Here is a 26823-nt window from a genome sequence, read left to right on the forward strand (position 1 = left end):
AATATATGCAAAGCCACTGTATATTCTCCTGAATCCACAGGTTTGCCCTTTCACTAAAGGCTGTTCAGACAACATCAATATAACATATTGAATGATGGGAAGTACACCAATAATTCCATGTCCTTTCAAAGACACGAAGGTGTGGTTTAAATATGTGAAACCAATTGTAGCAAACAGGTACCATCAAAGAAGAGATGAGGACAGTTCCAGTTATGACACCACATACCATCTGATCTCTGAATTCCTGTTCTACCATTCATTTTTTTACGTTCACATGTAATAATGCTTTGCAATAGACAGAGAAAAACAGCTGTAAAACATTTGAACCTGCAAAACACCATCACCTTATATTGTTACACTGGAGGGGTGTGTGTCTCTTCCCTCCAATCAGCTCTTGGAACTCTCCTCACTGAGCTTTGCAGTGTGTAATCTCAGTTGGTCGACCCATTTTCTGAACTCTCAGACAAGCTGTATAGATTTTGGACTTTGAATGGATGTGGAGAAGAGAGGGCTGCAGATAGGCACTCTCATAAACTTACAGAAAAAGCACTTTCGAAACTGGTATTGAATATATTGATGAACTGAGTCACCCACTCCTTCCTTGTAGATTTTGGTCACTACATTAGCATACTGCCCTATTTTCAATGCAGTGGGAAAAACACCAGTGGGTGCCAGCAGTTACTGACGTAAGCTGGCAGAACTGGAAAGTCAAGTGCAAACATTTTACAGGTCCCTGTGACAGAAGTACAGGGATAAGTTCCCCGTACTAGCTGTCAAGTTTTAATAACAGCGCGGTCATACAGGGCTCTGACCATGCAGCTGCATCATTCATTCACAGTGTTCTGTGAATGAATGGACTACAAGTCCACTTGTAGTCCTCAATGAACCGTCACGGTGCTGTGAGCGCCGTGGTAGTTTGGGTCTTCCTGTCAGCAAGTATCGGCTTGCCCTATGGGATGTATAAGCAAGCAGATACACTGATAATCTGCAGGAGACCAGCATGGCACCAGCGATCTGCTGACCACTGGTGCAATGCTTTACAGGCTCCTAACACAAAAAATAATACATGCACATTTTTTTACCTGCAAAATAAATTTACATTTATTATTTTTTGTGCAAAGGTGAACTTAGCCTTTAAAAAACTTATGTGCATTTGCAATATATAATGATCTCACAGAGTGCATGTGTGTTTTAGGGGGGATTAAGCACTCATCCAATATAAATGTGGTATGACTTATTAAAAAAAGATTGTACCATCTGATTGTAAGGTGGATAGGCAGCACTAACACTTATCATTTATAAGTAAAGTTGATCCAGGGAATATCCGATTGCCTCTCGGGGGATCAGGAAGGAATTTTTTCCCCCAGCAGGAGCAAATTGGATCATGCTTTGCTGGGTTTTTTTCCTTCCTCTGGATCAACTGTGGGTATAGGATGATAACTTTTTTTATTTTAATGGTTGAACTGGATGGACTTTTGTCTTTTTTTTTTTCAGCCAGACTAACTATGTAACAAACACCTATCATCTCAGGCTCACTGTGGGTCACTTACCTTGTCATGTTCGAATAGCTGAAGCAGGAAGGTGGCCACTGTAGCGGTGATACCAATGAAAAGATTGATGACTATGAGGAAAACGTAGGCTGTGCTGGGCACCTCAAACCAGAAGGAGGCCGGGTACATGATAGGGGTGATTGACCAACTATAGGAAACAACATAAGAAAAACATATTTCTTACTGTATTTAGGACATAAATGGTAGCATAGAATTTTAATAAAAGGAAAAACTTTCCAGAAGATGGGTAAACATCGAACAAGCCTCCATAATAATATATTAATATGCCACTTATGGATCAGTGTCTAGAGCAGCAGGGTTAGAGGTCCCAGCACAAAGCCTCGAAATGTACTATCTGTGATAAGTTTCTTTACCTTGGATTCCTCTTCTGGTCACCCACAGGCATTTGTGGCTAAATTTGCAAGAAATACTATAGGAAACATAGGCACAAAGGATGTTGACAGGAATCCAAAGAGCCACTAACAATTCAAGAACCATTAAAGCAATAATAAACTTAAAAGTAAAAAAATAAATAAATAACCGCGCTTCCTTCAAGTTAATGGTATAATGTGCTACCATGTACTGCATAGTAGCACATTATGGCAGACATACCTTTTAAATAGAGCCCTCCAACAGCATGTTGTCACCACTCCTGGTAGTTCCATCTTCACCTGGTTTTCCTTCTGGGTTCATGGTCGTTTAAATGGCCAGGCCACAATGATATTAGGCGCATGGGAGTCACAATCGCAGCACATTGTTCTGCATTTAGGGCACACTCAGTGCGCCCTCAATGCAGAGCATACTGCGCATTCACCGGTGAAGTCACCGGATGCAGCAGTTGCGAATATCTCCTAAATGCCGCATGTTTAGATTATTACTGTAGCTACAGGTAAGCCTAATTATAACCTTACCTGCAGGTACAAGTGAAAAAAATTAGTTTACGACCCCTTTAAATCAACTTTCCTTTCTCATGTTGGGTGGTCTGTACAGTTAAAAGGTAGCTCTGGATATAAAACAGACCCCATAATGCAATTCTAGCACTGCTTTTGTCACAATAATTATGGCACAATGGGCAGAGCTTGTACAAAGGGGGGTCATCATTCAAGTGGTTGTCTACCTTTATCTTAACAAGCTACAGAAGGCACACACAAATGTGAATGTTTCCTTTTATCACCAAAATCACCATCAGTGGGTGACAATGATCTTTTGAAACCCTACATGTTCATCTTCTGTTGCTAATGCAATAAAAAAAAAATGAAGTTCCAAAGAGGAATTGGAAGAAGTACACTGCAGATCCACTAAAATGAAGTCCGTTTAAATACAAATAAATGGCAGGACAACAGATAGTACCCCAAGGGCTTTAGGCAAAGAGATACCATTTTGCTGTATTTTATTGAACACTATGCTTTGTTCATACAGTCTCTTTAGAAATTCCATTGCCTAAGGCATCTTTCATAATCAGATCAGGTCCGTCTGTCAGTTTTTCAGCCGGACCCCATCGTCCATATATCCCTATGGATTGGTGGGTGTAAACGTACTTGTATCCATTTACACTTGCCTACCTCCACTTTGATCCAGTCCGCTAATAAAAAACGTAAGGGGATCTGTCCCCCTAGGTCTAGGTCAGTGGTCGGCAAGCCGCGGCTCGCGAGCCACATGCGGCTCTTTACCCACTCTAATGCGGCTCTTCTGTGTGCCGGGCGCCTGCTCCCCTCCCTCCTCTCGGTCGGCCGCTCCCCTGCCTCCTCTCGGTTGGCAGCCCCAAAAGTCCGCGCGGACCTTTTAATCCGGCCCGCGGATGTGGCTGTCAGGATGTGTGTAGGCGGGGCAGCGTGCCGAACGTGAGGGGAGGGGAGCTAGGCTCCTCTCACAGTCCGCCCTGAAGACCCGAACGGCGCGGGAAGACAGCGAGAGGAACGCAAAAGGTAAGTGAATTGACACGGGGGACTTGGCTTACTAGAAGGGGGGGGGGGGGATAGTACTGTGGGGGATGAAATACTATATGAGGGATGAATTACTTTATGAGGGATGAATTACTATATGGGGGGATGAAATACTATATGAGGGATGAATTACTTTATGAGGGATGAATTACTATATGGGGGGATGAATTACTATATGGGGGGATGAAATACTATATGAGGGATGAAATACTATATGAGGGATGAATTACTATATGAGGGATGAAATACTATATGGGGGGATGAAATACTATATGAGGGATGAATTACTTTATGGGGGATGAAATACTATATGGGGGGATGAAATACTATATGAGGGATGAATTACTATATGGGGGATGAATTACTATATGGGGGATGAATTACTATATGAGGGATGAAATACTATATGAGGGATGAATTACTATATGGGGGGATGAAATACTATATGAGGGATGAAATACTATATGAGGGATGAATTACTATATGAGGGATGAAATACTATATGGGGGGATGAAATACTATATGGGGGATGAATTACTATATGAGGGATGAAATACTATATGAGGGATGAAATACTATATGGGGGGATGAAATACTATGAGGGATGAAATACTATATGAGGGATGAATTACTATATGAGGGATGAAATACTATATGAGGGATGAAATACTATACGGGGGATGAAATACTATACGGGGGATGAATTGCTATGGGGGATGAATTACTATATGGGGGATGAATTACTATGGGGGATGAATTACTATAGGGGATGAATTACTATATGGGGGATGAATTACTATGGGGGATGAATTACTATATGGGGGATGAATTACTATGGGGGATGAATTACTATATGGAGGATGAATTACTATATGGGGGATGAATTACTATGGGGGATGAATTACGATGGGGGATGAATTACGATGGGGGATGAATTACTATATGGGGGATGAATTACTATATGGGGGATGAATTACTATGGGGGATGAATTACACTATGGGGGATGAATTACTATGGGGGATGAATTACTATATGGGAGATGTATTTTCAGTTTTAAAAATGTGGCTCTCAAAATAAATTTCAATCATGGTTTTGGCGAGATTTGGCTCAGTTGAAAAAAAAGGTTGCCCACCACTGGTCTAGGTGGATCGGATCAGTGGACAGGCGAGTGTAAACAGACTGCCAGTTTGTTTACTCCTGGCTGCCCACAGAGCAGAGCTGGCTCTGTTCGTGTCCACTCTGCATAAACTGAGCAGACACGGACCTGTCATCTGCTCCACTCTGCTCAGATCAGTGGACAGATCCCATGCGGAGCAAAGCAGATTCTGCCCCGTGTGAAAGGGGCCTTATGTCTCATAATCAAATACCTGACTTAAGCAAACCTCTGCAATAAAACATCTGTGATATGAGGATTCAGCTCTGACTTACCCATACAGAAGGAAAAGAGAGAGGACAGCTGGGAAGTTAGTTGGAGATGTGTATGCAGGCAGGTCAAACACAAAGAGAATAATGATGCAGCAAGTCGCTGGAACCAGGTAATTCAGCTGAAAAAAAAAAGAAAGATCACAGCTAGAAACAATATAATGGAGTCCTCCCAACATCATATCCCACCAACTGGAGTGATAAATGTCTATCACACCTAAAAGAAGTCAACTCACCATGTCCCAGACGTAGTTGGCCAACCAGTAAATAACGGGATTGCAGCCACTGACAAACTGGAGGTGCTTGGCCTTGGTGGATTTCTCAGCTACAAGGAACACCACAAAACTTGCCGGAACAAAGGACATTGCAACAATTATGAATATGGCAATCACCACATCAGTACCTTGCAGCCTGAAGAAAGATAGCATTGAGGTCAAGAGATTGAAGGATGGAAACAAGACTGTGCAATACATAAGGTATAGCAGTACTTACAGGTAGTCCAGAGACAGGCTGGCACTGGTCTTGTTCATTGGGTGGTTTGTGACTGTTATGCCTGAATGACGAGAAGACAATAATTAAAGTGGGCCTGCCCTAAAATAACAACCCTGTCCGCCTTTAATACATTTGTGGGGATATGCTAAAATGCTTCAATTCCCCTACAGTTACTGAGGCTTCATTCTACCTCTCTTACCAGAAGTGGTTGTAAACCTCAGACATGAAATCTGAACAAAGCATATCCCTCTGTAGCATGTAACTGCCTCAAATAAGGGCACTAAGTGTCAATTCTGTCTGCTGCTTCATTCCTCTATCAGCATGAGTCACTTCTGACATGTTTTCAAGACACCAACAGAAAAATGGTGACAGGGAGGAACCTCCAGCAGATTGACAGCCTCAGCGCTGTTCCTATGAGCTGGGTGTGTGTCTCTTCCCTCCAATCAGCTCTTAGAACTCTCCTCACTGAGCTTTGCAGTGCACAGTCTCAGTTGTCTCACCCTTTTTTTCTGAACTCTCAGACAAGCTGTATACATATTGGACTTTGAATGGATGTAGAGAAGAGAGGGCTGCAGACAGACAGGTACAAATGATGTCGGAGGATTTGTTTAATCTTCGTGCATCAGTTGAGGATTGTCGCTGTGTATATGTAAGGGTAAACTACCACTTTAATCTCGGAAGCATTACGACATGGCTTCTCACCATAGGCAGCTGGATTTCCACGGGAAGCAGGTAAATTTGCTCTCAAGATGGCATTATTCAGTGCGTTCAGGTATGTGGGCATACTGTGATACCCTTTGTTGTTATAAAATGCCTGAAAAAGAATAAAATGATCAGAACTGATAGACCAGACAAAGTGGAAGGAACTGATACACAAACCACATAAGCTGTAACCACCCTCAGGGCCTGTAGCTCTACCATGAGATCAAAAGGGGAGTCCACCAAAAACTGATATTTATGGCTTTGAATATTGTTACAATGTGTAGGCAAACTTATATCACATGACTATTTATACTGATGGTGGGAAATGGCATGGTCTAGAACCATACAAGTACTTTTGGTAGGGACATGAAGTGCAGTAAATCGTCCCCAATGGGGACACAGGCCAAAAACAACTCCTGACAGAAATTCCCAATGTTCCCACACTATTCAAAATAAAAAGGTAGACATTTTGACTGAAGTTCTGTTTAAAGTCCAGACACTTTCACCCCCTTCCAGTGCTATCACATTTTGAATGACAATTGAGCAGTCATGCAACACTGTACCCATATGAAATTTATAGCATTTTTTGAGACAGATAGAGCTTTCTTTTGGTGGTATTTATTCACCACTGGGATTTTTATTTTTTTGCTATATAAATGAAAAAGACCAAATTTTAAAAAAAAATGTTTTTCTTATACAATTTTGCAAATAAATAATCTTTCTTCAGAAATCTTGGCCAAAATGTAATTATCTATCTTTTTAGTAAAAAAAAAGACCCAAATTAGTTTATAACCAAAATTTATAATTTAAAAAAAAAATGTTTATATTAATTATGTTTTGTTTTTTTTTTTTTTTTTACATATTGTCACCCTAGAGACACTGTACTACTTGTGGGAGGTGATGAAGATTTTTTTTTTCTTTTTTTTTTTTACACGGATTACTTTTATACCCATAAAGGCTGTCAAAGCAATAATTTCTCCTTCTCTCTGGCTACATTCCTGCAGCCATTGAGAAATACTGTGCGAGTTGTGATTGGTCACGGCTTGTCACATGGTACAAGGCTGTTGTGAATAGCCTTGTACCATGTGACCTCTGTGATCATTCACACATTTCACAAGTAGTAAGCAATGATGTCAGGAAGTGACATCTTATTTACTACTGTTCATGCGATCACAGATTGGCCAATCAGTGATCACATGAATTCGGACCTCACACAGAGGTCCCGTACAGTGATCTGCGTTCCGCTGTGTCCAGTGGTCGTGGTTCTGCGCGCTCCCAGGGAGCGCGCACAGGCAATGGATGCGGGGGAACGTTTAGAAACGTCCACCCGCATCGGCAGAGCTCCCGTCCGGCCGTTTATCAACAGGGGCCGGACAGGAAGAGGTTAAAGCAATCACCAATAGCAATCTGTAGATAGTTTATCTATGTTCTATTGTAGACTCAAGAGTGTGCAGCTGACAGGTGCGAAGGATAGGAAAAATATCAGCATGGTTTCAAATCATGTGATTAACATAAAATCAAACCATTACAAACAGCTGTCACAGCGCAATACAGCTAGGTAAAAAATTAAAAAATTGTTTATTTCTTTAACTAATTGTAAAAACAAATATGCCTTAATTAAACATTTTCATGTCCATCATCTTTTAATAATCATAATTAAAAAAACGCTAACATGTATTGCTAAATTTGTTGTGGGCATTGAGGCGTAATGACCTCTGATCATGAGAGGAACAAGTCGAAGCAAGTTGGCTACACTGACCTGTGCTGTATGTTTTATTGCAATCTTCCGCAACATGGGTGGAGCCTTCGCCTCAAAGGATGCTGGGATGGCTTTTTGCACATTTCCAAATGTTAGTGCCCCATACCTAGGTTTAAAACATGGTTCTTTTACTAAGCGACTGGAAAAAGTGCTGGATCCTCACTTACACTGAAGTGTTGTCCTCAAGTGACATCCCAACCTGTTGACTCGCCATGTGACTCACCTGTGTAGCCTGAAGCGGTCGGATGTGTATAGCAGATATTCACTCACATTCCGTCCAGTGATATCCACCATGATGTCTCCGGTCACCACCTTCATTTGAGGAGGGTGACCTCCCACCCCACTGGGGCAGGAGAAGCCTGTCCCTTGCATGGAACATGTGCAGCGGACTGGTTCATGGATGCGACGAGGAAGAGAAGGGGTGGTGGTGATGGCTTCCACTTGTAAGAGAAAAAAAAAGTTTTTTTTTCTTAAATCAGACTCTATTTACCATACTGCCTACTTTATAAAAAAAAACAAAACAAAAAAGAACTATTCTTGTCAAAGAAATTCCATCATCCCCTCTCCCTTAAAGTCTTGGGGATTCTACTGGACAGATCGTTCTGCTGAGTTCCTGGCTTTACACCCCTGTTGTGGTCATCATGATGGGTTTTATATATTTTATACTATACAGAAGGTAAAAGAAGGAACACCCAAAGCTGTCAGGTGGATAAAAATGGCAGTGAGATTTCACTGTTAAAGTCAAGACAGAGAGAACTCATTCTAAAAGTGGATCTCTTAGATTGTAAGCTCCAAGGAGCAGGGCCCTCCTAACTCTCTTGTATTGAACTGAGCAAACTGTTGGCGCTATATAAATCCTGTATAATAATAATAATTACTGTGCTTATGACTAGTACAACTGAATCATTAGTGTTAATGACAGTACAATAGGGAAAATAACTATTTGATCCCCTGCAGATTTTGTAAGTTTGCCCTCTTACAAAGAAAGGAAGGGTCTATAATTTTTATCATAGGTGTATTTTAAATAATAGAGACAGAATATCAACCAAAAACCCAGAAAAAAAACACATGATACAAATGTTATAACTTGAGTTGCAGTTCAGTGAGTAAAATACATTGATCCCCAAACAAAACATGACTTAGTACTTGGTGGAGAAAACCTTGTTGGCAAGTACGGAGGTAAGACGTTTCTTGTAGTTGGTTACCAGGTTTGCACACATCTCAGGAGGGATTTTGGTCCATTCTTCTTTACAGATCTTCTCTAAATCTGTAAGGTTTCCTGGCTGACGCTTGGTAACTCGAAGTTTCAGCCTCCTTTATAAATTTTCTATAGGATTAAGGTCTGGAGACTGGCTAGGTCACTCCATGACCTTAATGTGCTTCTTCATGAGCCACTCCTTTGTTGCCTTGGCGGTATTTTTTGGGTCATTGTCATGCTGGAAGACCCATCCACGACCCATCTTCAGTGTTCTGGCTGAGGAAAGAAGGTTCTCATCCAAGATTTTACAATGTGGCAAAGTTGGCCTGTACCTTTAGCTGAGAAACAGCCCCAAAGCATAATGTTTCCATCTCCGTGCTTGACCGTAGGAATGGTGTTCTTAGGGTCATAGTTAGCATTTTTCTTCCTTCAAACACAGCGAGTCGAGTAATGCCAAAGAGTTAAATTTTGGTCTCATCTGACCACAGCACTTTCTCCCAATCCTTCTCTGAATCATTTAGATGTTCATTGGTGACCTTGCAGGCGCTGCAGGAGTTCAATCCATTGAGGTGTATTGTGTGACCAATAGTTTGTTTGGTAACTGTGGTCCCAAATGCGTTGAGATCATTAACAAACTGCTCCCATGTAGTGTTGGGTTTGATGTTCGAGTCGACCGTAAATTTGACTCTAACATTGGCCGTTCATATGTTCACCTAACACACAAACAATAAGGGTGTTCAGGCAAGCTGTTCACCCGCTGAGTGCCCCAAAATGCACTGCGAACTTACAGTGCATTGTTAGAGCCATGACTGGCCAAAGCAATGCACCTGACCACAGGTCAGGTGCAACGCTTTGGCCAATCACAGTAGAATGCACTGTGAGAGCCATAATTAGCCAAAGACACAGCAAGTGCTCGTTGGGTGCGGACGGGTCAGTGGGCATCAGGGTTTTTTAAAAATTTCGGCAAGTCAGCGTCGCCATGACAACACTGGATGCCATGATCGATGATAGATTACAACAATGGAACCATTTGTTTGGCTTTTTTTTTTTTCCATTAAAAGGACTTGTTAAAAACAGTTTTGTTTTTTTGTTCAATTAAAGGAGTTTTCCAAAAGACTGGTCTCTTATTTTTTACTGAATTTAACCTTTTAGTGAATAAGTAGAGGTACAAGTACCCCTTACTCATTCACAAGGGGGTACTTGTAGAGGTACAAGTACCCCTTACTCATTCACCCCTTACTTAAAGGGGTACCCTGATGCTAATGAGCCCCTCTCTCTGCAGATCCCCACAACCCCTGATCCAGGGTTCTGGGGAAGAGGCCCTTGTCCCCATCGGCATGAGGACACTGCCCCAATGCCAAAGGCACGTGGCCTGGTAAGCCCCAGAGGGGAAGGACGTGTACGATTGCCCCCCCCCCCTTCTTTGCTTTCCAGGCCTGTGCTCGGATCAAGAGTCTGGTAGGAATTTAGGGGGGACCACCCATGCTCCCCCCCCATTTTGGGGGGTGTGGGGTTTTCCTTAAAGTCCTACCAGGCCTAAAGGGATTTTTAGGGAGAACCCTACGTACTTCCCCCATTTTTGGGAGGAAAAGTCCTTAAACATCCTACCAAGCCTAAAGGGCCCCACGCACTTTTTTTTTTTTTAATTTGTTTTACTGGATGGACCTCTTGTATGAATTCTTAATTTCTCTGCAGAGTCCCCCTCTTCTCATACACAGGGAGTGATGAGGGAATGATGGTATTTTTACTCTGCACAATTTTCTTACAGCCTGTCCACACACGGCAATTTAGTGTGTGTATCTATCTATATATATATATATATATATACACATACACGCACACACACACACCAGTATTCCATGTAGCAGTGAAGTGTTGGCTCACCCTAGGATGGGGAGAGATGACATTAGCACAGGACCCTGGGCAGTCAGCAGTCCCTGATCGGAGGATCGGTCCGTACATCTCCAGTACATCCTCCAGCTGTAACAGGGAGCCGGTTAGTGACCGAATAGGGCATTCCGGCGCTGGCTCCGCCATCTTCTACACAGGTGGAGCCAATCAATGGGTAGGAGTGTGCTCTGGTTGCAGGGTTAACCCTTTGTGAGTAGGATAATCAGGGCCCAATGTGTATGGGAGGGAAGAGGCGTACTGCTGGGAGGTTGCTTGTCCTCACTGAGAGCTGCAGCCTAGACTCCACACCCTGGCAAGAACCATCAGAGGTGAGTCGAGCCTAGGCGAATGGTGGATCATGGATGTGACTGAAGGAGGTGACAGGAGGAGGAGGGTGGCGCAAAATGGTCGGGGCGAGGGGAGCGGATGCTGATTGATCGTGTGAGATGCCACCATGTTATGACTGACCCTTCAGCTGAGGAGAGGGGGTGGCAGAGAGGGAGGAGGAAAGGACAGAGGAAGATGCCGGGTGTCTGGAGCAAGTATAGCAGCTGGGGAGGGAAGGTGCAAGTAGCTGGTCTTGCCTAGGATGCAAAATAGTCTAGCACCGGCCCTGCCCATAGACTTGCATGGAGTTCGAAGTTCGCGGTCGAACATTCATTAGGTTCAAATGTTCGACTACGAACCAAACACATGCCCATCACTACTCGCGTGTAGTTCTGGGCTGATCCCTCACTTTTCTCATGATTATTCTTACCCCATGAGATGAAATCTTGCATGGAGCATAATTGGAGCATAGTTACTGTTGCATTATCGCTCCAACAGTTGTCTCCTTCTCACCCAGCTTCTTGCTGATGGCCTTGTAGCCCATTCCAGCCTTGTGCGGGTCTACAGTCTTGTCCCTGACATCATTTGACAGCTATTTGCCCATGATGGTGAGGTTTAAATCAAGAAAGAGATTCTGTGGACAGGTGTCTTTTATACACATAACGAGTTGTTGTTAGGAGCACCTTCTTAAATCGCCAGGACTAATCTGTGTACCACATAAGCCAATCTGTGAGAGCCAGAATTGTTCATAGTTGGTAGGGGATCAAATACTTATTTTACTCACTGAATTGCAACTCAATTTATAACATTTGTATTGTGATTTTTTCTGGATTTTTGGTTGATTATTCTGTCTCTATCATTTAAAATACACCTATGAAAAAAATTATAGACCCTTCATTTTTTTGTAAGTGAGCAAACTTACAAAATCTGCAGGGGATCAAATAATTATTTTCCCCACTGTATATAACTGTGAATCAGTGAGCTGTAACACTTGTGCTAGACCGCTTACCTGGCACAGAGGGTGGTGAGTAGGTGGTGGCATTCCACAGGTGGGCTGGGTCCTCATCCATTGGGTAATCAGATGGGGCAGGTGAGGGAGGTGGTGGCACAAAATTAGAAAGTGGCAGTCCTTGCGTAAAGGAGTCCACACACATAGCATCAAAGTACTGTGCAGCCAACATTTTGGACTCATTGCTGTTCATATTGAGTGATTGCACAAGCTGGTCTAGGGTGCTGTTAAAGGCGGTCTTCAGCACACAGGTGGCGCCAATACCGGAGGGCAGGTAGAAGGTGTTTACTAGCATCTGTGGACTGGCATCTGGGGACAGCTTCAGTCTGGAATGGCAGTGGACAATAGTAGACAATTAGGATGGAAGCTGTGGGCTACCAACATAAAAGAACTCTGTTCTGCCAGAAAAACAGGATTTTTTTTTCAAATGAGAAACTGCTGAAACCACTAAGCACATGCCATTAACATGGTGGCCATCAGCTGGAGGACAATACATGATAGAAGATGTACTGTATGACTGAGGCAAAGCACAAAACCAGTTTTGCTCAACCTATGTTTTTTTTTAGGACAACAACTTGCAGCTAGAAGCAGCTTAGGCTAAAAAGTTATCAGTAATAGCAAGTCAAAAGTGCTAGCACGGTCAAAATTGACACTTTGAGGGTCTACACCGTTGGACCCTGAACCCAGATATCCTACTGTGGTGTCATGCTGCTATAACCAACTAAGCCAGGTAGCACTAAAGGAAACATGGGCTTTATCCATGCATGGTTAAGTAACAAGGTCTCTTTTAAGCTTGCTCTTCCTGCAACACATACCTTTTCTTTACTACTCCACCTAAGCCTCCAGGAGCAAAATAAATACCCGGTGCGTCTGGGTATGGAGGAGCATGTGACTCATTTATTTTCGGTTTGTGATGGCTGTAATGCTTAGTGACTGACCCAATACTATCAAATAGAAGTGGACAGTCAGATCTATGTAAGCTAAAAAGAGAAATCAACTAAAGCTGTCTTCCTTAGTTTTTACAAGAGAATGGCAGGGTTGAGTGAACACATTTTGTTTGCTCTGCATGAGCAAAGTTCACTTTAAAGTGATAAGGATTCATAGGCAAGAACTGTAATTTCACTATCATGCTGCTCTGACAAACATATCGGATCACGTACTTGTTCCCATAAATGCTAAAATGGATAAACATGCATGCACTGCAACTGGTGTACAGGTACAAAAACAGTGTAATTTAGGGTAGATCTACATCCTCATCTATTAAAATGATAGAAATGTGGACTCTGATATTGCTGAATTGCTTTTAAAGGTGCACACCCTTTTTAGACCTCATTGCCTGCATGCCTGTTCCATATCAGCAACACAGTGACTGGAGAGTCCAAGATCATTAGTGCAGCCCCAGAGCTTGCACCTTTCAAAACCAAATCAACAGTAGCAGTTCCACTGGCCACACAGGTTTACATTAAGGTCCATCTTGCTAGTATATAAGTCTACAATTGGTGGACATAAACAAAACCATCAAAACCATCAATAAGCATGTGACCTGTACAAGGACAGGTTTTGGCCTAGGTTCCAGCCTGAGAACATCACCTGTATTCTGGCTGCTCCTCATTGGCATATGGTACAAAATTTCCCTTGGGCTGAGTATAGTTGTGATACTGAGATGGGGAGAGGACCAGAGGGGGCAGGTCACCTATGAAATAAAATGAGCAGCATTTAAGCAATATTCAGTCGATACACCAATCCATAAAAACACAATAAGGAGCGTAGGACAACTGTAGAAAGCTAAACTGACGAACATCCAGGTCTACGCACCAATCTCAGGAACAGAAAGAGCCACAGTCATTGCAACACACACAAAGAATGCTGGGAGAAGGATTTGAGAGAATAAAGCTTTGGTGTTCCTCTTGGCGCAGTGGAAACGTTTCACAATCAGCCCATGAAACTGGCGTAATTTTAGCCAGGAACCTTCCAGCTTGTAGCTTCCTTGTCCATTTGAAATTTGCTCCACTTCCTCAGGATCTGAAAGCCAAACACCACAGATTTCTAAAGAACATGACGATCTTATTTAATAAAAAATCATTACTGTACTTTGACTACAATAAGATGGATATAAAACGGCTTACACATTTATTTTGCCTGAGATTTTAGTGCTAAGCTACTTCCCTCCAGGGACACTTTATCGAACATCATTCAATTCTGTCGCACAACAAGGCAATGCTAAACAGGAGCATTAAGACAGATTATGCAACAGAATTATTACAAGGTTACAGCTTAAATCATGAATTCTTTCCTATGCTGCTCTAAAATTAAACTGCAACAGAATGAGACTTGACCCTGACCACTTCTTAAAGCTGAACTTAAGAGCTGCTTTCAGGCAGGTTTCGTATTGCACAAGGGACATGCAAAGTCCATGATTAAACATCCAAGATGCAAATGAAAATCTTCCTGCCCCTGTTCTGCTGATAAAGTAAAACATCAAAAATTACCCAATGACTAATCTAATAGGAGAGCAGCTCACCTTCGACCTCCAAGAATAAGGGAAGGTCTAAATGTACTTTTGTATAATCCACTCTGGACTGCCATCCTCATATATCAATCTGGATCACAGACAGATGAATACCTCAGGATGGAAATCCCATATGCTTGGCTAACAATACTGAAGTACCACTTAAAAACGCTTTATTAAAATTTCACATAGACAGAAATTGTGTCAGCATGTCAGAACTCTTTCTGGCACCACAAACCAGGCATTCTCATAGCTCAAATCGCTGACATAGATTACACGTACGCGTTTCTTCTGAGGAAACTATGGAATAGACACCCTCAAGAGTTGGTTCTGGCCAGCTCAGTGAATTGCTTTAAAAAAGGCCTGGATTGTTTCTTAGATACACAGAATATAACTGGATACTAACATTTATAGGTAAAGATGATCCAGGAAATATCCGATTGCCTCTCGGGGGATCAGGAAGGAATTGTTTTTCCTGCAGGAGCAAATTGGGTCATGCTTTGCTGGGGGTTTTTTTTGCCTTCCTCTGGATCAACTGTGGGTATAGGATTATAACTTTTTTTTTTTAATGGTTGAAATGGATGGACTTTTGTTTTTTTTAAGCCAGACTAACTATATAACTATGAAATCATAAGAGGACAACAGTTTGGAGTGGATTATACAAAAGTTCTTTTAAACTTCCCATTAATCTTGGAGATCGATTGTGAGGTAAAGCTGCTCTCTTATGGGATTAATCACTGGGGGTTTTTGGTTTCTGTTTTTAGCAGTACAATGGCAGCAGGAAGATTGTAATTTGCAAAAGGAGCCACAGCCATGTGAGATGGTAAAACTTTCCAAATTAAAAGGCAACAGAGACTGAAAAGGAGGACTCTGACACCAAGGAAGATCTCCGTCAGAACCTGAAGATGCTTTTAGCCCAATCTCCTGCAACTGTTTTAGAGCAAGCCTGAGGTCCACATTGCCTACGGAAATTGTGAAGCCTCTATAATCGGAGTTAAAGTGGGGTTCCACCCAAAAGGGGAAGTTTTGCTTTAAAGATTGGTCCCCCGCTCCCCATTAAGGATTGGCACCTTTGGGGAGCGGGTACCCTAATTTGACAGGTACCTGCTCCCACTTCTGCTGCGATTGCCTAGGTGATCGGAAGCGGAAGTTGTCCTCCTACCCTCCCTCCCCATAGTCTTGTGGGACACGTGACAGATCCCAGAAGACGATGGAGCCATTCAGGAAGCGCAGTGCTACTCGCGCATGTGCAGTGGTCACCCGGCTGTGAAGCCGCAAGCTGTGACAGCCGGGTGCTCACACTGAAGATGCCGGTTGTCGCAAACATGCGCAACACACAGTGAAGTACGCAGACTCCATTTTGTTAAGAGTAGCCATGTTATTCCCTCATTCTCCTTCCCCCTCCCTTCCTGAGAGGCACAGTGACAGATGTGTGTGTGTTAAAAGTGTCACAGGCCAGATCCCAGCAGGGAGCCACGTGGTGCTGCATTGTCCAAAGAACCTATGTAATTTCACACCTCGTAAAAAGATAACAAAGCCTTGCCAGGAGTTCAAGGCATTCCCAAGAAGCCCACACCAGATAACATTTTTAAAAGATCCATTTTCCCCCTATGTCTCACATCTTGGAATGTGAGAGACATACATAAAAGCCGGACATATCATCGGATGGACGATGAGCAGGCGAACAGTTTTGATGGGTCACTCACCTTATCTCGGGCGCATGGGGAAGCAGAGAAATAGATCTTGTGAACCATGTAGCATACAACTTCATAATTCATATCTGGTCAATCCTCAGAATTGTCTGCATAATAATATACCCGTGGGTGGACTGTTGCTTGTGCAGATGGAAAGTTATGGACCAGAATATGAGTCATGAAAGATGTTGGCTCCAGTTTAGGGCTCCACCTGACGATTCCTCCCTAAACAGGGGATTGGTCCTTTACTTCAGAGCCACCCCCTGCTGGGAAACTTTAAAACAGGCTGTCAAGCCTAAGAGTAGTGAGTTGAAGACGTCTCCCATTTTAACATCAATACCACCTGGGGAGACCTGTGCCTTTCGCTCTGCAACTTGATCTGCTTACATCCAAGGTTTAATGGCAAGTACCTTAACCCTTTAACCTCTCTCTGTTATCTCTTTGCTGTGCTGTTATTCTCTGTATGTTTATATATATATTTTAGTTACATCTTTTTCTGTAAATATTGTTATTGCATCCGTTTGACCTTTTATTAATAAATTTTTCTTTCTGAAAGTGTTGAACGGTTTCTATAGCTCTTAATTGCAATTTACAAATCCCTGCCTTTAAAGAGAACGCTACTGTGTTTGTTTGAACCTCTGTATACCCGGCCTGCGGACCGGTGTATACAGACAATATATGAAGAAAGGAACGAGCGCTGGATCTGACAGGATTCAAGCCGCTAGCATAAAGGTAAACCTCGTATACCCCCTTCATCAAAAGTCAAATACAAAAAGTTGCAGCGCTTGAGTATATAATACAGGGACTTAACATATATATAGCAGAGTTAAACATTCATATTTTGACATGCACCAGATTCCACATTCTTAAATTAATGTAAACAATGATCAGATAAGTAATGAAGATCTATCCAACTAATCAAAGTGCCTATAGTGATAGGGATGTTAAAGTCATAAGTTTTGGGGTGTATCCAAGCAAATCCATGACTTCCGTGATAGGGGAATAACTGTAAAATGCACTAACCAGATAGCGCAAGTAAATGCGCATTGGAGTATAATGACCTACTCCTGGTCACAGCCAAATGGTCCTCAGCGTAAAGCAGTAAGCTTTATCAGCTGTGATTGAGCAGTCAGCTCAATCACAGAAGAGGAGCTGATAGAAGGTCTGGTGGTGGAGGAGTACTGTGGATGTTCTGAAGTCCGTTACCAGCATATAGAGCTATCAAGATCACAGAGACGGCCAACTTACTGCAGGACATCGCTGCAACACCCAATGTGCTATTTGACCTACCATTCAAGATGGTCATGGAGACGGCAAGAGTGGTGCACTGGGGTTCCTGAGGGCTTTACGCTGAGGACCATTTGGCTGTGACCAGGAGTAGGTCATTATACTCCAATGCGCATTTACTTGCGCTATCTGGTTAGTGCATTTTACAGTTATTCCCCTATCACGGAAGTCACGGATTTGCTTGGATATACCCCAAAACTTATGACTTTAACATCCCTATCACTATAGGCACTTTGATTAGTTGGATAGATCTTCATTACTTATCTGATCATTGTTTACATTAATTTAAGAATGTGGGATCTGGTGCATGTCAAAATATGAATGTTTAACTCTGCTATATATATGTTAATTCCCTGTATTATATACTCAAGCGCTGCAACTTTTTGTATTTGACCGTTGTATACAGACGATTATATCAACCATTATAGTGTTATAGCTGAACGCCGAGTTTCCTCCTTCTCTGATCAAAAAGGAGGTGGTGGCAGTGTGAAGGGTTAGTTGCGTAATTAACCTGACCCAGTAAAAATCGATTCAGGCTGCTGGCACATCAATCGGCATCCATTAGCTGGAAAATCGTTATGCAGGGTGCAGCTGGGTGTGGCATTGTTACGCACGAATACAGGACAGCTGGTGAAACGGGCTGCGGGGAGGACACCGTGGGATCATGGGACAGGTGAGTGGTTGTTTTTTAAAAGTCAGCAACTGACTTTTATTTTTTTACAGTGTGAGTGGAACTCCGCTTTAAGTAACTTTTACTATTGTATACAGAACATAGTTTAGCTAGGAAGTAGGTAGCAGTTTGCTTGTTATGGGTATATCTGTCAGTTTTATATTGTATTCCTATAATTGTAAGTATGTACAGAATTTCTGTTTAGTAAAAGCACATTAATATACCACAAAGGTCTTAGCTTCCTTGCTTAGTAACCTTATTAGACACCAAAGCAAAACAACCTTAAAAGGGAAGTTCTGCTTTATATCCTTTCCCCCCCCCCTACCATATTTGCTAAATTTTTTGTGGGGGAGCGGGTACCTAGTTTTCTCAGGTACCTGGTTCTACTACTGGAAGGATGAATACATGTAGCTGCTGATTTTTAGCTTTTTTTCAAAAAGACTGAAGAACCCATTAAAATTGTACATCTTTTTAAACTTTGTGTGTAGCAGTAAAATATTACACAACCAATATATTAAATTTAAAATATGAGAAAAGATTGCAACATATGGGTCTACCTTCATTTACACAATTTTGCTCTGTTTTTTGTAAAGGAGACGAATCAGAGATGGATTTCTCCACTTACCATGCAGACTGAGGCTTTCTGCATCCTGCAAGTTATCAAACAAAGGTGAGTAGTCACCATAGAACTCAGAATAGGCCCCACATTCATCGCCACGCACAGAACCCACAGAAGAGGAGGAGCCAGAGCGCAAAGAGCCAGGTGACTGGCTAGGGAAATTTCCAGCTGCAAAGTTATTGAGTTCCACTTCTGGCTTTTCAAGAACATTAGCCAATGGTGAAGGTTCGGTGCTGCCGTCTGGCTGGAGGACTGGTCTCAATGTATCCTTCTTGGATTCTTTCATATCTACAAGTGGAAACAGAGCAGTAAACAAAAAGGACCATATACCATGAAACAAAATGTGTTATTACAATAGCTCAATCCTTACCTGCATCACTGTTCTCTAGAGACTGGTCCTCTTCAGACACTTTGAGGAACACTTCTTCTAAAGTTGTATCCATCAGCCCAAAACTGGTCAGGTCTAACTCATCAAGACTTTGCTCCAGGTGCTACCAGACACATAGAACACATTGGATCCAATGTAGATGAAAATGTTTATGTAGTTACTAAAGGCAAAGCTAATCTGATTTCTAAATATAACCTATTATCGAATTTGGTTCTGTTTACAGTATGAAACAAGCAGGGCTGCAATAATGCCAATTAGCAGCTCCCCTCAAAGGAGAACTATTTGTTGTTTTAGTCAACTCCCCAGGGGACTATGTGCTATATACACTTGGGGACAACAGGGCTAATGATTGTTGAAGCTCCACTGCCTTTTAAAACCCAACTATTGGTGTTCCTGTAGGGGGGAGGGGGGTTATACCCATATACAGATGCAACAAAACCAGTAAAAACTTGACACTTCAGCGTTTAGATATTCACAGAGAAGCTTGCCATAAAGTGTGCAAATCCCATAGCCACTAAGCAACTCAGGCTGAATAATGATAGCAGTGCTGCCCTCCGCAGATCGGAAAATCTTGTACTGCAAAACGATAAACAACAGATGGACGCAAGTGCCTAGTGCATTATCTCAAGATAAAAGGATCCAAAATGTACTCATATACCAAAATAGAATGGTAGTGTGTCATGATACAGAATCCAGAAGTCCGCCCTCCAACCTCATGGGATCACATGGGTGGCGAAAATAGCTGACGTGTTTCCAGGGCCCCCTTACTCAGAGTAATGACTCAAGTATCATGACATGCTACCATTCCATTTTGGCTTGTGAGTACATTTTGTATCTTTTTATCTTTTAATAAAGTGCTTGAGATAATGCACTAGACATTTGCACCTTTCTATAGCCAATACAGAGCTCAGACTACTCTCTAAGTCATTATTATGACTGAGCAATCAGCACTGCTTGTTGAATCATAACAGTAAAAGATCACAGAGCTGCGGCTCTGTGTAATCTATCTGCCCGTACTTTGTGTTTACAAACAGTAAGCAGAGCTGCAGCTCTGAATGATCTTTTATTGTTATGAACGAATAATCAGTGCTGATCATTCATTCATAATAGCAACAGATCACTCAGCAGTTCTTTGCATCTATCAGCAGCTGCTTTTATACCTACACAGCCCAGCCAATGAATCACATGGTGCTGCAACACTGGATGAAGTTTCACTTTTAAGAATAAGAAATCAGGACCAGTGCCATGTATAACAACCCGACCACTGACCACTAAGTCTAAGAGGCTGACTACTCCAATTGAAGTCCTGCGCAGGGACAGCAAAGTTACAGCTGGGATCACAGCTAAGTTTTTGCAGCACTGTGCACAAAAGTAAATGTGCAGTGGGGGAAGGAGGGAGTTAACTAAACTTGTTTTTTTTTTCTCCATGGGCACAGCACAGGCTCACTTTAAGACTCTTCTCCAATCTACAAAATGCCACTGCATCCCATCAATGACATGATCTGCATTGAGTTGGTATGTTCTTCCCTTCTTTCTGTGGGTCTTCTCCAGCTATTCTGGTTTCCCCCCATATGTTGGACACATACTGATAGGTTAACTAACATCAGAACAATTTTGCCCTAAAAGACAATTACAAGTGTGGTAGGGACAGTAAACTGGAAGCTCCTCAGAGGCGGGGACTGAAAAAAAAAATCTGTAAAACATTAATGTAATAAATCTTCAGTATGACTACAGAAATCTGTTTACCTGGAACAGGCGTTCAAAGCAGCCTTTTCTAACAGATTCACTGGGGAGGATGTAAGACAACTCCGTATTTGTGTCGGAGACCAGCAAGCAGGAAGCCACATACTTCTTAATGAACTGAGTCACTCTGGATTCCAAGCAGGGGCCGATAAATGAAGCGGGTGTATGGCTGATATCTGTCAAGTAGAGTTGGGATAGGAAAAATAGAAATATACTTCTCAGCATCCTTCTTAAATTAGGTCTATAGCAGGCTGAGATATGCGTATAACAGGCATAAATACCTTCAATGGTTACACCACCTAGAAGCAATATCAAAAGCGATGTATAGTCTTATCAATTCATCTTAAATACATTTTCATACCCATATGGAAGAAAAATATATTTGAAATATATTTTTAAAATAATCTTCCCAAATATATTACCATATATTTTCCTCCGGGGACTCCGGTTTCCTCCCACACTCCATAGACATGCTGGTAGGTTAATTGGATCCTGTCTAAAAATGGCCCTTGTATATGAATGTGAGTTAGGGACTTTAGATTGTACGCCCCTTGAGGGTTAGGGACTGATGTGAATGTACAATATATATGTAAAGCGCTGCGTAAGTTGACGGTGCTATAGAAGTACCTGAAATAAATGAATGAATATTTTAAATGCTACAATTTTGGCCATATTCAATATATTTCAATAAATACACACACACATATATACATACATACATATACACACATACATATATACTGCATGTTGAAATGTGTTATTACAAAATATATGAAAAATATATTTTACAATACATTTCAAATATATTGTAAGTCTTTAACAATAAAAATCTACAGTCAGGTCCATAAATATTGGGACATCGACACAATTCTAAAATTTTTGGCTCTATACACCACCACAATGGATTTGAAATGAAACAAACAAGATGTACTTTAACTGCAGACTGTCAGCTTTAATTTGAGGGTATTTACATCCAAATCAGGTGAACGGTGTAGGAATTACAACAGTTTGCATATGTGCCTCCCACTTGTTAAGGGACCAAAAGTAATGGGACAGAATAATAATCATAAATCAAACTTTTACTTTTTAATACTTGGTTGCAAATCCTTTGCAGTCAATTACAGCCTGAAGTCTGGAACGCATAGACATCACCAGATGCTGGGTTTCATCCCTGGTGATGCTCTGCCAGGCCTCTACTGCAACTGTCTTCAGTTCCTGCTTGTTCTTGGGGCATTTTCCCTTAAGTTTTGTCTTCAGCAAGTGAAATGCATGCTCAATCGGATTCAGGTCAGGTGATTGACTTGGCCATTGCATAACATTCCACTTCTTTCCCTTCAAAAACTCTTTGGTTGCTTTTGCAGTATGCTTTGGGTCATTGTCCATCTGCACTGTGAAGCGTTGTGAAGCATTTGGCTGAATATGAGCAGATAATATTCCTGAGACACTTCAGAATTCATCCTGCTGCTTTTGTCAGCAGTCACATCATCAATAAATACAAGAGAACCAGTTCCATTGGCAGCCATACATGCCCACGCCATGACACTACCACCACCATGCTTCACTGATGAGGTGGTATGCTTAGGATCATGAGCAGTTCCTTTCCTTCTCCATACTCTTCTCTTCCCATCACTCTGGTACAAGTTGATCTTGGTCTCATCTGTCTATAGGATGTTGTTCCAGAACTGTGAAGGCTTTTTTAGATGTCGTTTGGCAAACTCTAATCTGGCCTTCCTGTTTTTGAGGCTCACCAATGGTTTACATCTTGTGGTGAACCCTCTGTATTCATTCTGGTGAAGTCTTCTCTTGATTGTGGACTTTGACACACATACACCTACCTCCTGGAGAGTGTTCTTGATCTGGCCAACTGTTGTGAAGGGTGTTTTCTTCACCAGGGAAAGAATTCTTCGGTCATCCACCACAGTTGTTTTCCGTGGTCTTCCGGGTCTTTTGGTGTTGCTGAGCTCACTGTTGCGTTCCTTCTTTTTAAGAATGTTCCAAACAGTTGTTTTGGCCACGCCTAATGTTTTTGCTATCTCTGATGGGTTTGTTTTGTTTTTTCAGCCTAATGATGGCTTGCTTCACTGATAGTGACAGCTCTTTGGATCTCATCTTGAGAGTTGACAGCAACAGATTCCAAATGCAAATAGCACACTTGAAATAAACACTGGACCTTTTATCTGCTCATTGTAATTGGCATAATGAGGGAATAACACACCTGGCCATGGAACAGCTGAGAAGCCAATTGTCCCATTACTTTTGGTCCCTTAACAAGTGGGAGGCACATATGCAAACTGTTGTAATTCCTACACCGTTCACCTGATTTGGATGTAAATACCCTCAAATTAAAGCTGACAGTCTGCAGTTAAAGCATATCTTGTTTGTTTCATTTCAAATCCATTGTGGTGGTGTATAGAGCCGAAAATGTTAGAATTGTGTCTATGTCCCAATATTTATGGACCTGACTGTACATTTTTGGAATGCATTTATAAATATATGTAAAAATATATGTTAAAATGACTTTTTTATATGTAAAAAAAAAAAATCTGAAGAATATATTTAAAAAAAAAGATATTTTTAAAAAAAAATTTTTTTAATATACGGTACTCAGATTTTTTTTTATACATATAAAAAGTCATTTTAACATATATTTTTACATATATCTGTAAATGCATTCGAAAAATGTAGATCTGTATTTTTAAAGACATACAGTATATTTGAAATGTATTTTTAAAAATATTTTTCATATATTTTGTAATAAAAACGCATGTCAACATGCAGTGTGTGTGTGTGTGTGTGTATATATACAGGTGAAACTCAAAAAATTAGAATATCGTGCAAAAGTTCATTTATTTCAGTAATGCAACATAAAAGGTGAAACTAATATATGAGATAGACTCATTACGTGCAAAGCAAGATAGTTCAAACCGTGATTTGTCATAATTGTGAGGATTATGGCTTACAGCTCATGAAAACCCCAAATCCACAATCTCAGAAAATTAGAATATTGTGAAAAGGTGCAATATTCTAGGCTCAAAGTGTCCCGCTCTAATCAGCTAATTAAGCCATAACACCTGCAAAGGGTTCCTGAGCCTTTAAATGGTCTCTCAGTCTGGTTCAGTAGGAATCACAATCATTGGAAAGACTGCTGACCTGACAGTTGTGCAGAAAACCGACACGGACATCCTCCATAAGGAGGGAAAGCCTCAAAAGGTAATTGCAAAAGAAGCTGGATGTTCCCAAAGTGCTGTATCAAAGCACATTAATAGAAAGTTATGTGGAAGGGAAAAGTGTATAAGAAAAAGGTGCACAAGCAGCAGGGATGACTGCAGCCTGGAGAGGATTGTGCGGAAAAAGGCCATTCAAAAGTGTTGGGGACTTTCACAAGGAGTGGACTGAGGCTGGAGTCAGTGCATCAAGAGCCACCACACACAGTCGGATCCTGGACATGGGCTTCAAATGTTGTATTCCTCTTGTCAAGCTGCTCCTGAACAATAAACAAAGTCAGCAAGGACCCAGAGTATGGAGGAAGAATAGAGAGGCACACACTGCAAGATGCTTGAAGTCCAGTGTGAAGTTTCCACAGTCTGTGTTGATTTGGGGAGCCATGTCATCTGCTGGTGTTGGTCCACTGTGCTTCATTAAGTCCAGGGTCAACACAGCCGTCTACCAGGAGATTTTGGAGCACTTCATGCTTCCTTCTGCAGATGAGCTTTATGGGGATACTGACTTCATTTTCCAGCAGGACTTGGCACCTGCCCACACTGCCAAAAGCACCAAAACCTGGTTCAATGACCGTGGGATTACTGTGCTTGATTGGCCAGCAAACACACCTGAGCTGAACCCCACAGAGAATCTATGGGGCATTGCCAAGATAAAGATGAGAGACATGAGAGTGAACAATGCAGAAGAGCTGAAGGTCGCTATTGAAGCATCCTGGTCTTCCATAACACCTCAGCAGTGCCACAGGCTGATAGCTTCCATGCCACGCCGCATTGAGGCAGTAATTGCTGCAAAAGAGGCCCAAACCAAGTACTGAGTATATATGCATGCTTATACTTTTCAGAGGTCCGATATTGTTCAATGTACAATCCTTGTTTTTTTGATTGCATGTAATATTCTAATTTTCTGAGATTGTGGATTTGGGTTTTCATGAGCTGTAAGCCATAATCATCACAATTATGACAAATCACAGCTTGAACTATCTTGCTTTGCATGTAATGAGTCTATCTCATATATTAGTTTCACCTTTTCAGTTGCATTACTGAAATAAATGAACTTTTGCACGATATTCTAATTTTTGGAGTTTCACCTGTGTATATATATATATATATATATATATATATATAAAATTGCCACAATTGTAGCATTGCATATATATGTCAATATATTTGGGAAGAATATTTTTAAAATATATTTTTTTCCATGTGGGTAGGTACACATCAACATTACTTGTTACTTTCAACCATTCTGACAAAAGTGTTCTGATGGAGACAGTATATCTCTTTGCACTCATTTGGAGCAACCTATTTATGTTTTAGGTCCTATTAAATCTAATGTATAGTGTTTCATTTTTTTCAGCTTTTATATATCCAGGCTATTTCTGAGCTTTGTACAGTTCTAGTATTTACTAAACAATTTTAGCAGGCCAGAGGAACATTTGTACAAGCTTTGGGTAGTACTTAACAGAGACACAGATAGCTATAAAAGCACATATCAGCAGCAGAGGGAAGGGACAGAACTGGGAACATTTTGTTTGTGGTTTGCATTTCTGCTGGGGATACTTTCACTCACTTCCTGCTGCAGGAAATGTGCTCACTAGGACCAGAAGTGGCTGGAAATCTCCCCAACAGGAACATCCGCAGCACTAACACTTGACATGCAGGTAGGTGTAGTCTGCTTTCTCCACTGTAGGTAGTGCTTGACTGGAGCAGTACTGCAACTGAAGAAGTCAGAAGTAACCTAGTTTCTCTATGGTTTCCTGCTTCCTTGAGGCAATGTTCCAGTTGGCTACTCTGCATTCAAGTGACCCCTGCCAGCCATCTTGGGTCAGCAGAGTCTTTTAACGTCTCTGCCCACGGGTTTTGGCACATTTTGCAAGGTGGATAGAAGAGGGAAAGAGCACCCAGTGAGTTAGTGAAACTGATTAGTGGCAGGGAAAGGTTCCTGATGAGTAGGGACATGCCATCCTCCTTAGGAGAGCCTCCCCATTGGGACCAGACCAGGCCACATTCCTCCCCCTGAAGACAGATGATGCCGGTGCACATTTACCTGCTGCATCTCTGCATTACATAGAACTGTGAGTGTTTGCCTGGTGCTGACTCTCCCACTAGGGTGTCTGATGAGTTGAGCCTCTCTTTTAATACAAGTTATCATCCCTGCCACCAGACTCTGTGTGATTACTCTGACGCACCAGGCTGCACCTTCTTTTAAACCTTGCTCATACTATCCATATTAGAAAACTGGACTTAAACTTTAAATGTTAAATATGAATTCAAGGTATGGATAGGTTTACATAGTTATATTTAGAGATGAGCGAATTATTAAAAAATTCGATTTGGCTGATTCGCCGAATTTGCGGAATAAATTCGATTCGATGCGAATTTATTCGCTGCGAATTTAA

At 41.7% G+C, this 26823-nt stretch overlaps 1 protein-coding gene across 1 annotated transcript in view; it reads right to left on the reverse strand.

The window, feature by feature from the left end:
- ABCA2 (ATP binding cassette subfamily A member 2) overlaps positions 1 to 26823 on the reverse strand; it is a 233890-nt gene that overhangs the window by 35752 nt on the left and 171315 nt on the right. Inside the window, exons 26-38 of the mRNA XM_089675055.1 lie at positions 21207 to 21379; positions 19443 to 19563; positions 19079 to 19360; positions 14109 to 14315; positions 13884 to 13986; positions 12294 to 12619; positions 8093 to 8309; positions 7870 to 7975; positions 6111 to 6222; positions 5409 to 5469; positions 5153 to 5327; positions 4923 to 5038; positions 1551 to 1698 (exon numbers count right to left, since the gene is read on the reverse strand). Coding sequence (XP_089531181.1) covers positions 1551 to 1698; positions 4923 to 5038; positions 5153 to 5327; positions 5409 to 5469; positions 6111 to 6222; positions 7870 to 7975; positions 8093 to 8309; positions 12294 to 12619; positions 13884 to 13986; positions 14109 to 14315; positions 19079 to 19360; positions 19443 to 19563; positions 21207 to 21379 — 2147 coding nt within the window. The remainder of the gene's footprint in view (positions 1 to 1550; positions 1699 to 4922; positions 5039 to 5152; positions 5328 to 5408; positions 5470 to 6110; positions 6223 to 7869; positions 7976 to 8092; positions 8310 to 12293; positions 12620 to 13883; positions 13987 to 14108; positions 14316 to 19078; positions 19361 to 19442; positions 19564 to 21206; positions 21380 to 26823) is intronic.

This window comes from Staurois parvus, unplaced genomic scaffold (assembly GCF_062004578.1).
Source record: "Staurois parvus isolate SC_StPar_1 unplaced genomic scaffold, SC_StPar_1.0 ptg000154l, whole genome shotgun sequence".
Lineage (NCBI taxonomy): Eukaryota > Metazoa > Chordata > Amphibia > Anura > Ranidae > Staurois > Staurois parvus.